Raw genomic sequence first — 17,082 nt, 5'->3', positions numbered from 1 at the left:
ATTTTCTCTATGCTAGGCATTCGTTTAGGAGAATAATAGATATTTGCTTTATAGTATGCTTTTCTTGGCATAAAATATTTGCTAGACATAAAGTTACCAAAAAGTGCAGGAACCTAGTGTTTCTTTTCATTTATGTTTTAGTTTCTTCAGTGTAATAAAACATGCTATGAACATCTCAAATTCTAAGATAAATATTTTTATATCGTAAGGCAGAAAAAAAAGTTAAAATGACTTAAAGATTTGTATTCTAAAGCAAACTATGATTCTTACACAAAAGTCAGCCACACAAGTTTGTTGGTTAATCTCTATGTGAGAAGACTAGACATTTACGATGAGCTCAATTTTGTAAAACAGTAAGTTTAAAGAATATAATATGACACATTTAATTTTTAAGAGGAGCAGCAGCATTCTGTGTCCATTGTGATGCACCAAATATAGTTAGATTTTGTCAACTTCATAAAACCTTAATAATTTTTAAAATTGCTTTCATAGAGTTTGGATTATTATAAAACAATTAAATGTCAGATTTAAATTTTTGTATTTTAATTTATTGATGTCCTTCAAATATTAATAGGGAGAGTACCAGTAAGTAGTACATTAAGTTTCAAAATGATCTATACTTCTAAGAGAAGAGATTACGTTTTTAAATATGAGAGAATTACATATATTTCCATCTAGTTTCTTTCGTGCCAGCAAAACTTTTGTGGTTTCAAGCAAGGTCTTTATAGGAAAAAAGTTTCTCATTTTATTTTTATCAAAGTTGAGTTTCCTCCCGAGAATCTTGACCAGTGACATTGCAGATGCTGTTTCTTCGACTGGGCTCACTGTTTGGAAGGTAGGCCAGTGGATCTGGTCGAATTAAGTATCTAATAAAAGAAAACAAAATAAATAACTTTGCAATAGTAAATACAGGCAACATTAATTCACACTGACACTTCATATTTCTAATTTATTTGTTCAGTTTTCCGATTATCTAAACTGTCTGTATACAACATTGGTGGTAGAACTCACTGTTTGGTTGGCCTTTACAATTTGGCATGGTTAATATTATCATTTTCATACCTGAGAAGATTATGATGATGAATGCTGATGAATCAAGCACTATTATTTTTCTTCTTCATCTTTTTCCCTGTGCATGTTGACTGTCAGTCACCTTTATTTTTCAATTATAATCAATTTCAGCACCTTCGTCTCATCAAAGTTTTATGATTAAGTATGCTGTTGACTTATTATCCCTTACTTTGGCCATTTTTCTATGAAGGAGACCTACATTTTAGCCATCATTCTTCCATTACTTAACTGTTCTTTGTCTTAATTTTATCACTTAAAAAATTAGGAGATTGATGTAAGCAATTTCTATAGTCTTTTCAATTTAAATATTTTATGAATCTATAAAATCAACAGTTTAACAAATTTTATAGTGAATATAATGCATAACGTTTAAATTAGCAGGAAAATTATTTATCTAAAATTCAGGTTATGGTATAGTAAGTGATAATACTAAAGTATAGAGAATAATTCTTAATTAATTCTGCTAGTGAATAGAAAAATGTTTATCTGCCAAACTCAAACATTTCATTAATGTGAGAATTTGTTTTCAGAGAGTTGTCTTACTTCAGACTGTCAAATGATGTACAGGCATGCCTTTTTTATTGCTTTTGACTTGATTGCACTTTGCCAATATTGAATTATTTATAAATGGAAGGTTTGTGGCACCCCTGAATCAAGCAAATCCGTTGGAGACATTTTTTCCAGCACGTGCTCACTTAGGGTCTCTGTGTCAGATTTGGTAACTTGAACTTTTTCCATTGTAATTATATCTGTTATAGTGATCTGTGATCAGTAATCTTTGATGTTCCTATTGTAATTGTTTTGGGATACCACTATCCGCACCCATATAAGAAGGCAATTTTAACCAATAAAATATGTGTGTTCTGATCACTCCCCCAACTGGCTATTCCCTCGACTCTTCTCCCTCTCCTCCACCATCTATATTCCCCAAGACACAAAAACATTAAAGTTAGATCAGTTAATAACCCAAAAATGACTTGTAATTGTTCAAGTGAAAGGAAGAGTCTCATGTCTCTCACTTTAAATCAAAAGCTAGACATGATTATGCTTAGTGAGGAAGGCACATCAAAAGCTTACATAAGTTGGAAGTTAGGTCTTTTGTGCCAGTTAGCCAAGTTGTGAATGCAAAGGAAAAGTTCCTAAGGAAATTAAAAGTGCTACTCCAGTGAATACACAACTGATAAGAAAAGAAAACAGCCTTATTGCTGAGATGGCAAAAGTATGAGTGGTCTGGAAAAAAGATCAAACCAGCTACAACATTCCCTTAATCCAAAGCCAAATCCAGAGCAATGCTCTTCCTCTTTTCAATTCTCTGAAAGGTGAGGGAAGTGAAGAAGCTATGGAAGAGGTTAGCTATGGAAGAGGAAGCTAGCAGAGGTTAGCTCATGAAGCTTAAGGAAGTAAGTCTCCTCCATAACATAAATGTGCAAGGTGAAGTAGATAGTGCTAATACAGAAGCTACAGCAAGTTATCAAAAAAATCAAACTATTAATAAGATCATTGATGAAGGTGGCTAAATTAAACAACAGATTTTCAATTTGGAAGACAGCCTTCTATTGGAAAAAGTTGCCATCTAGTACTTAAATAGCTAGAGAGGAGATGACAAAGCCTAGTTTCAAAGCTTCAGTGACAAGCTGACTCTCTTGGTAGGGGCTAATGCATTCGGTGACTTTCAGTTGAAGCCAATGCTTATTTACCATTCTGGAAATCGTAGGACACGTAAGAATTCTGCTAAATCTGCTCTGCCTATGCTCTAGAAATGGAAAAACAAAGCCTGACTGGCAGCAAATCTGTCTAAAGCATAGTTTACTGAAAATGTTAGGCCCATTGTTGAGACTTAACGCTTTAAAAAAAAGACTTCAAAATATCACTGCCCCTTGATAAGGCACCTGGTCACCCAAGAGCTCTGATGAAGATGTACAATGAGATTAGTATTGTATCATTCTTGCTAACACAACATCTATTCTGCAGCCCATGGATCAAAGAGTAATTTCAATGTTCATGATTCGTGGGATGAGGTAGAAATATCAACATTAACAGAAGTTTGGAAGAAGTTGACTCCAACCCTTATCAATGACTTTGAGGGGTTCAAGACTTCAATGGAGGAAGTAACTGCAGTTGTGGTAGAAATAGAAAGATAACTAGTATTAGAAGTGGAGCCCAAAGATGTGACTCAATTGCTGCAATCTCTGACCAAACTTGAATGAATGAGGAGTTGCTTCTTATTTATAATCAAATAAATTGGTTTCTTGAGACGAAATCTACTCCTGGTGAAGATGCTATGAACATTGTTGAAATGACTGTAAAGAATTTATATTATTACATAAACTTAGTTGACAAAGTAACAGCAGGGTTTGAAAGGATTGACTCCAGTTTTGAAAGAAGTTCCACTTTGGGTAAAATGCTATCAAAGGGTATTACATGCTACAGATAAATCTTACATGAAAGAAAGAGTCAGTCAATGCAGCATACTACTTCATTGTTGTCTGATTTTAAGAAATTGCCACACCACTCTAACCTTCAGTAACCACTACCCAAATCTGTCAGCAGCCATCAACGTTGAGGCAAGACTCTCTACCAGCAAAAAAAGATTACGACTCCCTGAAGGCTCAGATGACTGCTAGCATTTTTTTTAGCAATAAACTGTTTTTTAATTAAGTAAATTTTTAGGCATAATGCTTTGCTTTTGCACACTTAGTAGACTAAAGTATAATGCAAACATAAATTTTGTATGCACCGGGAAACCAAAAAATTCAAGTGATTGGCTTGATTGCAATATTCACTCTATTGTGGTAGTCTGGAACCAATCCTGCAAAATCTCTGAGGTATGCCTGAGTATCTTTAGTGACTGCTTCTTGAGCACCTGTAGGAAACTGTGCTAACACCTTAGAATTAAAACAAAATCACAAAACATGACTCCTGTCCGGCAGAAGATTAAAGTATAATTTATGAAGCAGATATAATGGAAGAAAAAAAAGGAAATTCCAAACATCATACAAAGTGAAAAAGAACAACAGAGAGAATTAGGAACTACTTTACTGAGGGGTTGGGTTGAACTTGCCTCTCCAGGCTTCAGAGAAGATTTAGGAGGAAGGAACAGGAGGTGATCCCAAATGTTGTCAATGGAGACCACAGAGGATGGATGTTTCTGATGTGCTTAGGAATGATTTTACTTTAGAAAACTGGTAAATCATGGTAGGTAAAGTCAGAAACAAAGGTAAGAAACAGGTAATGAATGACCTTAAGTTTCAGAATAAGTAGTTTCAATTTGTGTTTTAAAGGCAGTAGGAAGCCACTAAGGATTTGAAAAGGAGAGAAGAAAATAAATACATGCAACACAGCATTCTAAGAAAGTCATGTTCCAAGTCCAAATGAAAGAAGTATTTAATACTTCTATAATATTTTTAAGAGGCAGTATATAAAATGAACAGGAAAACTAATTAAAAAGTGAGAACGCTAATAAAGTTTGCACTTTTGTCTTAAAGACTGAAGGGAAAAATTCATAAAATATACTCCTTAATGAAAATGAGAAAAGGCAATCAAAACCACTGAGTCTATTTTCTTTGACCAAATAAAAGTTGAGACTAGTGTTCTTGGACCTATTAACTGGATTTTGTCATCTATGCACACTGCTTTATAGTTACTTTAAATATCAATAGCATTGTGGATTGATGAAGAAAACTAATAGTGCACATTACACTTTTTAATACCATATCATCTAGTGATTTATTATTGTTTGCAACAAATTAATGTTGCTTCTTCATTTAAAACGAACTTCTGAAAGTGAATTTTTAGAAAAACATGAAAGATACCAGTATAATCCATTATTCTCTACGTTCATTGATGCAGTAGCAAAAGTTCCTTTTCCTATTATTGTCACTACAAAACCTATTGAGTCCAATAAAGCAAATTTCTTAAACTGTGTTTTTATATATTACATGTCATGGTAGGCATCTTTCAAATGATAATTTATCATTGTTCTGGTTTCACTGAAATTTAATTATCTCAATGCCACAAATACAGATCACTGCAATGGTGTAAGAAAAGCTTTTTTATTTTTTAAATAGCAGTCAAGTTGACGTTTTAGCTTAAAACTAATAAAAAGTAAGAGTATCTAAAAGACAGAAAATTCTCTAAAAATATGTCTACTTTACCTGTCCACATTGTGACATACATATTTTATTCATAAGTAAAAAGATTAAACACTATTTGAAATTATGAACATAAATATTTGACAAAATGACATGTTCTTAGTCTCAAAAGGGTGACAACATTTTCTTTGAACATTCCGTCAAAAATAATTATGGGAAATGATTGTATTAAGCTTAAGAAACATAATTTATTATAAAATACAAATAAGGTAAGCATAATTTTTTAAATTCTATATAATTAACACAATTATATTTATTTGAAAAAAGTATAAGAAGGCTGGAATTAATATGGGTAGATTAGATATTTAATAAAAATTATCTATACTTATGGACTTAAAAGAAAAAAGACATGTATAAATGTGGAGGCCATGAAAAAAGAACAGCTTTATTTTATTATCATAATATCCTATGTGAAGGGTCCAGGATGAGTAATTAAAATCCAAGTGCATCATAAATAAGATGTTTTCCTCTAATTGAAGTCCTTTATAAATTCAATATCACCATCAGATACAATTTTTGACAGTGACTTAAGAATTCTACTAGCTTAAATTGTTATTCATCTGTTTCCCCAATGCTCCTGTATTCTAACCAGTATTATCAGATGGCAAAATAAAGCAATATTATACTTGATAGTTCTATCTTAGGTGCAATTTAGGAATCTTTTCACACTTATTTGGGGTCAGATTTACTCCTGCTGTTTTATTTTCCAAATAAGTTTTTGAAATGCTTCCTGTTTCTGCCCTAAAACAAAACACTCATCAGTAGTACAACACTAATTCTTCTACTGTTTCTTCTGTATTTATATTTTTGGAAAAAACATTCCCTATTTAGCCTTTTTCAGCTGGAAGATAAAAAATATTTTTTCTACAGAAAACTAGCTTATCTTCAAAGTTCCAATACTATGTATCTAAATGCTTTCTAGACATTTCCTCTTTATACTTTAAATAACATATTTGAATGGATGGATGAAGAAAATTTGTGGTATATATGCAAAGTAGAATACCATTCATCCATAAAAAAGATGAAATTCTGTCATTTGCAGCAACATAGTCAGTGTAAAATGAAATAAGCCACAGAAAAAAAACATAGTCAGTGTTAAGAGAAATAAGCCACAGAGAAACAAATATCATGTTTTCATTCAAATGTGTGAGCTAAAATAATTGATCTCATGGAAATAGTAGGTAGAATGTTACCAGAGGCTGGGAAGGGTGATGAGGAGGGGAAGATGGAGAGAAACTGGTTTATTAGTAACCAAAATACAGTTACACAGAAGAAATAAATTCCAGTGCTTCAAAGCACAGTAGGGCAACTATACTTAACAAGACTTCATTGTATATTTCAAAATAGCTGGAAAAGAACATTTGGGATATTCCTAACACAAAGAAATTATAAATGTTTGGGGTAATGGCTACCCCAATTACCCTGATTGATCATTACATATTTTATGCATGTATCAAAATATCACATGTACCTCATAAAATGCACAACTATTATATGTCAATAAACTTAATTAATTAGAAAGTCAACATTTATTAAAAATACATATATACCTGTACCCACATATCATCTCTTTTTTTTTTTTACTACCCAACAACCCCTCTTTCCTGCCTGGAAAATTGTCTCCCCATTCTGACTTGTTTTGATGAAACAACATTTTTTTTTTATTTTTGTAATCACACAGTTTGAAACCCTAAAGCTGTGTTAAACTTCTTTTTCAATTCCCAAATCAATAATCAAGTCTCATTTTCTGCCTTCATAAATCTATTTACGTAGGGACTTGCCTTTACAATGCTTTATCTTGATGCTATGACAGATGGTTGTTTCTCTAACACCTGCTTTTTAACTGTTTTCCCTACATTCATATTCACCCCAACCCTAACCCATCCTATCAATCAATTCTATTGTTTTCTGCAGAACTCTTTTAAAAAAATCATACCCTTTCCACTCCAGTCGAAATCTTCCACAAAACTGACAACATATCAAAGAGTCTTCTAAAATTTTGCATATTATTACATTTAGTTCTAAACCTCTTGCATGGATCCATATTATGCTCAGCATAACAAAATGTTCTCAGTCCTGTTAGTCTCTGACTTTGTCACTTGCTTTCTGGATTACAGACACAAACACATCCTATGGATCTAATATCCAACAAAACATGTGGATCTTTGACATTTGTTTTATGTCAGTAATACAATCTATAGTTAGTTACCCTGGGTAAACATCACTCGATCTACCCCAGGACAGGTCGTGTATCTCAAGGGAAGATTCTTGTAAGGAATTTCTTTCCTAGGCTTACACCAACAACTGTCAAAGTGCCTTTTCTAAAGTCTTGTTACATGCTTGCTCATATATGTCTAAGTGCTGTCCATCATCTATAAGGCCAACTTTAAATTCATTTTGTCACGTAAGACCTTTCCAGAGGCAAATATAATTTATTTTTCCAGTATTACATTTGCCTTACAACAGAAATGCTAACTATACAAAATTTCTACTCCAGTCAAATTGCCACTGAAACACTTTACGCAATTCCTGCATTTTCCAAGCCATTCTTTCTGTTCTGGGATGTCTTCTCTTCTCCACCATCATAAATTCTATCTACCCTTCAGAGTCTAGTTTAAGTTCTTTATAATTTCTCTTTAGAAATTCTTTATAATTTCTCCAACTACTCAATAATGTCTCCTTCTATTAATTCAGAAAAGCACTGTCTATGTCACTCAACTGATGCTTAGTTTATTAGTGACAAAGTGCTATTATGTATTGCTATTAAATTTTTCATGTGTAAATTGTAGCTTTGTTAATTAGAGTGTAAGGACTTTGAAGTCAGAGAAAATGCCTTAGTCTTTCTATCTCACATCTTTAGGTGAGTGCTACCACTGTACATGTTTAATAATTATTTTTCAAGAAATAAAATTAATCCCATAGAACTTTTTCTATTAAGTGTTTGACCAATCATTCTTTGGCTTTTGGGAAGTTGAAGGTATTTAGAACTAGACAGTGTGGGATATTTCACGTTTTCTGTTGAGTTGCTCTTTTATTCTTCCACGTCTTCACTTATTTTTTCCAAATATTTTTTAGCTCACATAATACAGAATTCATGCTGCTATTTCTTTATTTTATACTCCTTTTAAACAATCATATTTTTTATATTACACACAACACATGAAATGCATTTGTTTATTTGTAAAATTAGGTATAGACTATTTAAGCACTTATAAGAAAAATAAGAGGCTATTATGGCCTAAATATAAGTACAAAAATAAATAGTAGTTTTCTAAAAATACATGTCTTATATGAGATATGAGATCAACTTACACAACATCATTCAGCTCTATTCTGGTATCTGGAGATGGGTTAATCAGGATGTAGGAGAGGGTACTTTGATGATCATTCATTTCATCTAGAAGATAAATAAATGCCAAGTTTGTTATACTGCTTATAGAAAATTACAGGAATTACTAGTGAACAGCTTATATTCAAACCATATAACTGTCAACAAGAACTTGGTATAGTTTTGTCCACAGCATGATTGTGCACATAAGTTTGGCTATTTTCAAATTACTGTCATTGAAAATATCTGACACATACTTATGTTTTGTTCCAATAGATGATAACAATAAAGTATCTAATTCTGTTCAGAATAATCACAGTTATAGTTTACCATTTATTACACTGAAAAAGTATTTTTCTTTAATAAATGACTGGATAAGATGTTTACTTGATTATTATGCTTTATCAATTACAAAAAATAATCATGGTTATAGATAACAATCCTAGAAAAGAATATCCACACAGGAAATTCTTGGGAAAAATAATATAATTACATTATGTTTAGAAAACATGCTAGAAATGTGTCTAAAAAGCTTGAAGACCCTAAATATGTGTTTGGCTTCACTACATGACACATCTCATGTAACTCATCCTAATGCTTTTGCAGAATGCAAAGAATCCTCTAGAACAGAATTTAACCATGAATTTTAAGGGAAGTGTACTCCTGAATCATTTGTTTTCCCTAAAGCAATATATATATGTGTATATATTTAAAATGAAAAGCTGAACCCTTTTAATTTATTAATTCACTCTGAAAACATCCTCAGGCTGCAAGTTGAAATGTTGACCCTGCATTACATAGGACATTGAAAAAAATAAAAGGCAAACAGCTTTGTGGTCTCAATTTTTTAGATTTCAAGATTATCATAAGATGTAAATATAAAGTTATGTGGATGTATATACTTCAGTAAACATAATTCCTCCCATGGGTAAAGTTTTCAGTCTATGAGAATTCTCTCAAAAATCCTGTTTTTGAGCTATAGTATTCCAGGCACTGCAGTTGCAGACAAGAATGGCTCCTGAAGAAAGAACTAAATTTTTCAGTTTGACCCAAAGTCTAAGAATAAGTTTCATACCAGTCTAAGAAATGGTTTCATACCAATACCTATAGTATTTAGTGCATACTCAAATAACTGCATTAAACTAAAATCAAGATATTTTAAGGCCAATGTAGCTGACCCTGATAAACAATTTGCTGCACTGGAATATAAATTACATTCATAAAATAATGTTGACTACTGTGTTCCTCTAACGAGAAACCTGTCACTTTAATATGAAAGACACTATTTTCAGCTATGGTATTTCAAGTTGATATGGAGATGTGCCCCATTTTTAAAGTGTAAAAACAAAAATCCTTATCTTTCAAGGCAGAAAAATCACAAAATAATTAAACCCACTGTAAGTTTGCCAGTAACATTATTACAATCAATAGTTCACCAAATTCATAATCAAATAAATTAGTATATTCAGCTCCACATCTATGGGATAGACACAAGGAATTGTATCATGCCATAGTGTTAGGGTTGCCAGGAAAAATAGAGAATGCCCATGAAATCTGAATTTTAGATAAACAACTACCATTTTTGTTGCTGTTGTTGGAATCTCAGTCTGTCACTCAGGCTGGAGTACAATGGCTTGATCATATAACTAATGTTTTTTAGAATAAACGTATCCCAAATATTGCATGTGATATACTTATACTAAAATATTTTTGTTGTTTATCAGAAATTTAAGTTCCACTGGGAATCCTGTATTTTTATTTGATAAACCTGGTGGTCATATCTAGTGTTAGATGGCTAAGTTAACTGTCTGGAGATTAAAATTCCAATGAATATATATTGATGCTTACTACAAATAAGGTATAACTCCAACTCAAAACATATTTTACTGGCAGGAGATTACTAGGATTATTTCTCCATAAGAAAAGAAATTTTGATTCATACGTGCTTTTTGAGAAATGCCCCCTTGTTTGAATTTCTACAACTGTTGTGCAAAGGTACAGATTGATAGTGCATTGTGGAGACTAAGTTGCAATAATCTAAAAAGTAAGAGGTGGACTAGAAAATCTACATCTTATTTGACTATATATAACTCCGTTTCTTTTATGAACAATGACGTTATTGAACTGTGATACAGGAAAAAACAATTTAACAGATAACTTCTCAGTCAATATCAACACCTAGCCTTTATCCTTGATTATTAACAGGATATTATACTTTTTGGTTCTAGAATCAAGCCAAATTCTATCGGTGACCTGGCTTGCCTGTTAAAAATGTAAAAATTATGTAGATAATTGAGAAATTTCCGGTGGGAGATATGATTTTTGTGCCAATATTTTTTTTCTGCTTAAGTAGCCTGTATTATTTATCCTACTGAAGATATTTATTTTCCCACAAACCACGGAATTGGAGCAAGCATTTTGCTAAAGTTTTCAATTCAATTATTATACATGGCTTATCAAGACATAGAAAACATCACAATCAGAAATAATCTCTCTTGGTTTCTTTCCTCACCCCTCACTGACTTTTCCTAAGGGAGGAGGAATGACTTATCTTTTAGAATTAGGTTAAAAGAATTTGCTGACTTCAAAGCTATTCTCTTTTTCTTTCACGTGTGCCTTCCTATAGGGTACATTTTGCCTGCTTGTTCTCTGCCATGCTGCTTTGCGCAGAAGGCCTACAGTTGCCCCTCTTTTTTGTGACTTTGTGTTTAAGAAGCATTTGGAGAAATACCTAATGTAAATGACGAGTTAATGGGCGCAGCAAACCAACACGGCACATGCATACATATGTAACAAACCTGCATGCTGTGTACATGTACCCGAGAACTTAAAGTATAATAATAATAAAAAAAGAATTAAAAAGTGAGATTTTCTAAAAGCCTATTGCAGTCACACATCAAAACCACTTCAACAATAATTTTTATTAGCCATGATCCTGGAATATTTTGTCTCCATCAGTCATTCTCTATGGTTGTTTTCTAGATATTCTTTCATTCTGGAGGTGAAAATGTGGCAAATTTGTGGGATCTTCAAGATCCTATCAATTATCATTGACTATGGCAAAGATACAAATTAATTAAAATATGGCTTTGCTCCAAGAATGCCATATTTACTGAATAAAATAAATTTTATTTGGTAAATTAGCTTCATGAACAACAGAATCTATTTCTTACCAAATAAAAATATATATGAAGGGAATTTGCAGTGAATATATTTACTGTGTCCCTGATAACCAAAATACGACATTAGCAAAATAAAAAAAATTATAAGTTTAAATTATTTTCATTAAAAGTACTGTTTCATCAGTGACATAATTATTTTAATAAAATTACTCATAAAAGCTGAAAATAATATTTTTGAATATTATAAACTTTAAAATAAATTATATGGAGAAAAATTTAAAGATTGCTACTAGTATTTACAAAGAAACTTCTTTTGCTATATTAACTAGCATATACAATTATTAAACAAAAATCATCAAATGGCAAATATTTTGCTTAGAGTAGTTTGTGTAAATAGATCACATTAGAAAAGGGACAGAATCATATTCCTATGGTTCTTACAAAATAATTGATTGAGTCCTATTCCATACACATTACTTTCATATTTTTGTTTTGTTTTAAATTTTCATGTTGAAGTATTTTAAGAGGATTTTTGAAAGAGGATAATAGAATTTTGTAAGACAGAAATTTACATATTTTGTATATTTGTGTAGGTTACCATTAAATAATATTTCTGTTATAGACTGAATTGTGTGTTCCCCCACAAATTCCAATGTTGAAAAGCTAACCACCAAGATGACTGTATTTGGAGATAGAGCCTCAAAAACTAATTAAGTTTAAATGGGGTCAACAGGGTTGTCCTCTAATCCAATAGGACTGGTGTCCACATAAGAAGAAGAAGAGATACCAGGAGTAAATACACACAGAGACAAGACTGTATGAGGACACAGAAAGAAGGCAGCCATCTGTCAGCAAACATGAGAGGCCTCAGAAGAAATCAAATTTTGGGCACCTTGATGTTGGACTTCCATCTTCCACAATTGTGAGAAAATAAACTTCTAGTGTTTAAACCATGCACTCTGCGGTATTTTTTTATGGCAGCCCTAGTACACGAATATAACTTCTGAAAACACATCTCCATTGTATCATGTGTAGTCAGAGGAACATTCTATATAATATAAAGATATCACTTAGAACAAAGGCTCTGAAACCAGACTGCTTGCTTTGAAATTACGGATCTGCCAATTGCTTACTCTGAGATCTTAGGCAAATTATTTAATTTCTCTTAATCTCTCTGCGATTAACATCCTGGCATGAAAAATGAGGATAGCAACAGTGCAATCTCACAGGTTGTTGTTAGAATTAACATTTATTCTATTTATTCTAATAAATAAATAAAAATAATTTAAAATTAATATGTTCACATTGATTTATAGTTCTTGTACTTAGCATCTTATTGCTATCAAGTGCAACATAAAGGTTATGTATTATTATAGTAGCAGGCAAAATCAAGCAGTAAATTATAAAAAACAATTATATATGTATTGCTATGTGAAGGTGTGGGCATGCATAAATAGAGAAAGAGTGTTTTGAACAGATAGAAGGGCAAATGGCATAGCAAGAGATGATTTGGTTTAATTTGCAGAAAGTAGGCACCAGGGAATGGACTAAACTAAAGTGAGAGAGGAGAAGATTAATTTGAGATGATGTTGAACAGGCAAGCTGGGACCAGAATCTTGAAGGGCTTTACCCTTGGTCAGCAGTTTGAATTTTATTCAAAGTGCAATGAGAAAACATTGAAAGCTTGTAAGGATCGAGGGGAAGGCTGGTGGTACGAAACAATTTTACATTAAATATATCACTTTGATTGCTTTGTGGGAAATTAACTTTGTATGGGACAAGTTTAAACTCAGGACTATTAGGTGGTCATTGTGAAACAGAAACCCATGTGAGAGATATTGGTAGCATGAGAACAATAGAAATGGAATAAATTAGTAAAAAGGGCGAGGAAGAGAGATAGAAATGATGTGGAAGACAGAAATAGGAGAGAGAGAGAGAAAGGAAGACAGAGAAAGAGACTTAGAGAAGGAGAGAGAGAATTTTAAGCTGGGAGATACCGCAGTATGTTTGAATGCCAATGGGAGAAAATAAGTAAAAGAAATAGGTGCTATATGAGAAAGAGGGTTTCGTTTTTTTTGTTTTTGTTTTTGTTTTTGTTTTGTTAGTACAAGAAATACCTTATCAGGGAAGCTAAACTCAGTCATACAGTACTTACTTCTTCTACATAGTTGGTAATAGTATAATCTAGTGAAGATTTCATTTTCCTTCACCTGAACTTATATACACATTATGTGTTATCCACCTATAAAACTGGCTAGTTTTACAGTGCTGACTCAATTTGCTCATGTATTCCAGTTTAGTGCCAAATTATGTTTATAAGTACAACTATTTCATCTATTGTTACTGAACTGACCGGTATATTTGGAGGGTGTGAAAGGTGCTTAGAGATAAGAACTAAAGAAGAATAATTCCATTTAACTGACCTGTATTTAAAATTATTTTCATTATCATTCAAAGATTTTTAATCATTTTATGATAGGCAAGATAAAATTATTAAAAACATTTGAACTCTCTTAATTTATCTCCATATGAATATTCAGTGTATTCAAGATTATATGAAACTATGAGCAAAACGAACAGAAAGATTTTCAGAACAAGCTACATTTTAACTTGCCATGAGCCACTCCATCACTTACTAGCTTCCTGCAAATAAAACTAGTTACTTGATACTCAATTTTCCTTTCAAAATAGAGTATTCAATATTTCTTAAAAACCTATGTCACTACCCTACTTGTGTTTAAAAGAAAACACAGATTTTCTTTTAAAAACCTATGTTACATTTCATAAATGTTGAAAAACAAAAACCACCTTGCAATATTTTTTAACAAGATAAAGATTCAAAAGAAAGCAAACATGAACAATTAGTCTAAATATATATGATTTCTTCAATGGTGCAAAGTCCTGTTTTGTTTTGTCAAGATGCTTTCTGCATTGTTCCATATCTCTTACCCTACCACAACTTTCAAGGCTACTGGGTGCCCTGGTGAATGGAAGCTCTCAATAAATGCTAGTTTCTTTCAAAATACTATGATTACAGCTATTTTATATTAAAGAATGTGGGACAAAACTATACAGATTGTCTTCATAGTAAGGAACATAGTGTACATTTATATTTAAATAGAATATTCATTGCATGTCAACTAAAAGGTTTTATATGTGTTCAGGTGAAGTACTTCAAAATTTAGTGATGAATCTAATTGGTAATCTGAAAATGTAAAATCAAGACATTACAGAAAGCCTAAAAGATTTTGGAAACACAAATAGCATATTTATTATATAATTTTATTTTAATAATTGGACCCACTGATTTAAATTTAAAGTTACTACTACTGAAGTAATAGTTGAGGATTAAAGAAAACAATATTAAACATATACTTAAAAAATCTAAAAATAAGTACATACCAAGCTTTCCAGTTTTGCAGCTCTCCTGCAGTACTTTCATTTGACTTACAGAACATTTTTATGATCAGTTGATAATTGTAATTTATCACGATATTCATTATTTTTGTGTTCGATTAAGTCATTCAGTAACGATAATAGCATGATTATTTGGATCACAGATAACTCTAATTCTGAGGACACAGCAATGAACAAGATAGGCAAAGTTTTTGCCTTCACAGACCCTTTTAGCAATTTTCTTAGAATAGCTTCATACTATATAATACAGATCTTCAGAGTAAGTGTCAGGAATCTTTACTTATAGGTTTACTATAAGTTACTGTAAACTTCGTATATAACTTTAAACATATCATTGAAGTTATTTTAGGATCACCATCATTGTTTTGATTATCACATAAGTATGTTGGTTAAAAACAAAATAAGAAATTAACTAATCCCAAGTGCACATTCAATGAGTTTTGACAAATTCATGGTGTGGCAACTACTACCATAATTATGATGTCAAACATTTTCATAATGCCAAACAGATCTCTCATGCCCTTTTGTAGTCAATTTTCTCCTCTCAATCCCAACTTCTAGCAATCACTGATTTCAAGAAGCAGTCTTCTAGGAATAATAAAATGTGTTTCTATTTTTCTCTTAGCTATGCTTTTGTGTTGAATCCATGTTATTGCATGAATCTACTTTGATACTAATATAGCCACTCTAGCTTTTCTTCTTTTCATTGCATGAAAAAACATTTATAAGAAGTGTTTTTCCACAGAGGAGGTGAAGCAAGATGACCAAATGGAAGCTTCCATACTTTCTGCAAGAACACCAAATTGAACAACTATCTACACAAAAAAAACACCTTCATAAAAACCAAAGATGAGGTGAGCAATTACAGCATCTGTTTTTAACTTTATGTCACTGAAAGGGGCACTAAGGAGAGTAGGAAAGACCGTCTTGAATTTCCAACACCAACCCTCCTCTATCTTTTGGCAGTGGCCACATGGTGCAGGGAGTCTGTGCACTCGGGGAATGGAGAACACAGTGACTGTGAGACTGCATTGGAACTCAGTGCTGCCCTGGAACAGTGGTAAGCAACACTGGGCAGAACTCAGCCAGTGCCCACATAGGGAACACTTAGACAAGTTCTAGCCAGAGAAGAACTGCCTATTCCAGCAGTCAGAACCTGAGTTCTGGCAAGCCTTGTCACTGTGGGCTAAAGTGCTCTGGGGTTCTAAATAAACTTGAAAGGATGTCTAGGTCATAAGAACTGAAATTCTTGGGGAAGTCCTGGAGCTGTGTTGGAATCAAAGACAATGGACTTGATGGGGCACATGACCCAGTGAGATACCAGCTCGGATGGCCAAGGGAGTGCTTGTGCCACCCCTCCCCCAAACCCAGGCAGTGCAGCTCACAGCTCCAAGAGAGGCTTCTCCCTTCTGCTTGAGGGGACGAAAGAGTAAAGAGGACTTTGTGTTGCAACTTGGATACCAGCTCAGCCATAGTATGATAGGGCACCAGGCAAAGTCCCGAGGTCCACATTCCAGGCTCTAGCTTCCAGATGACATTTCTAGACATACCCTCGGCCAGAAGGGAACCTGCTTCTTTAAACAGAAGGATTCAGTCCTGGCAGCATTCATTACCTGCCAACTAAAGAGCCCTTGGGCCCTGAATAATCAGCTGTGATACCCAGGCAGTACTTGCTGTGGGCCTTAAGTGAGACTCAGAGATGTGCTGGCATCAGGTATGACCCAGAACATTCCCAGCTGTGGTGGTTATAGCAAGAGATTCCTTATGCTAGAGAAAAAGAGAGGGAAGAGTAAAGGGGACTTTGTCTTGCAGCCCCAGGTACCAGCTTGATCACAGTGGTACAGAGCACCAAGTGGGCGTTCAGTGTCCCCAGTCCTAGGCCTGGGCTCTTGGTCAGCATTTCTGGACCTTCCCTGGGCCAAAGGGGTGTCTACTGTCCTGAGGAGAGAGTTTCCTGCCTGGCAACATTCACCAAAATCTGACTGAAGAGCAT

The 17,082-nt window shown here is 33.1% G+C and overlaps 1 protein-coding gene across 5 annotated transcripts in view; it reads right to left on the bottom strand.

The window, feature by feature from the left end:
- Positions 1-358: 358 nt before the first annotated feature.
- The window catches only part of KCNT2 (potassium sodium-activated channel subfamily T member 2), a 381,853-nt gene continuing 365,129 nt past the window's right edge, over positions 359-17,082 (bottom strand). For all 5 annotated transcript variants that reach the window (XM_055378337.2, XM_055378343.2, XM_019028251.4 and 2 more), the window contains 2 exons: positions 8,535-8,619; positions 359-866 (listed from right to left, as the gene is read on the bottom strand). In XM_055378337.2, coding sequence (XP_055234312.2) covers positions 755-866; positions 8,535-8,619 — 197 coding nt within the window. In that variant the 3' untranslated portion in view covers positions 359-754. The remainder of the gene's footprint in view (positions 867-8,534; positions 8,620-17,082) is intronic.

Source organism: Gorilla gorilla, chromosome 1 (genome assembly GCF_029281585.2).
Source record: "Gorilla gorilla gorilla isolate KB3781 chromosome 1, NHGRI_mGorGor1-v2.1_pri, whole genome shotgun sequence".
NCBI classification, from domain to species: Eukaryota; Metazoa; Chordata; class Mammalia; order Primates; family Hominidae; genus Gorilla; species Gorilla gorilla.
The sequence above is the reverse complement of the archived record's forward strand: the minus strand, read 5'-3'. Positions and strand labels throughout refer to the sequence as shown.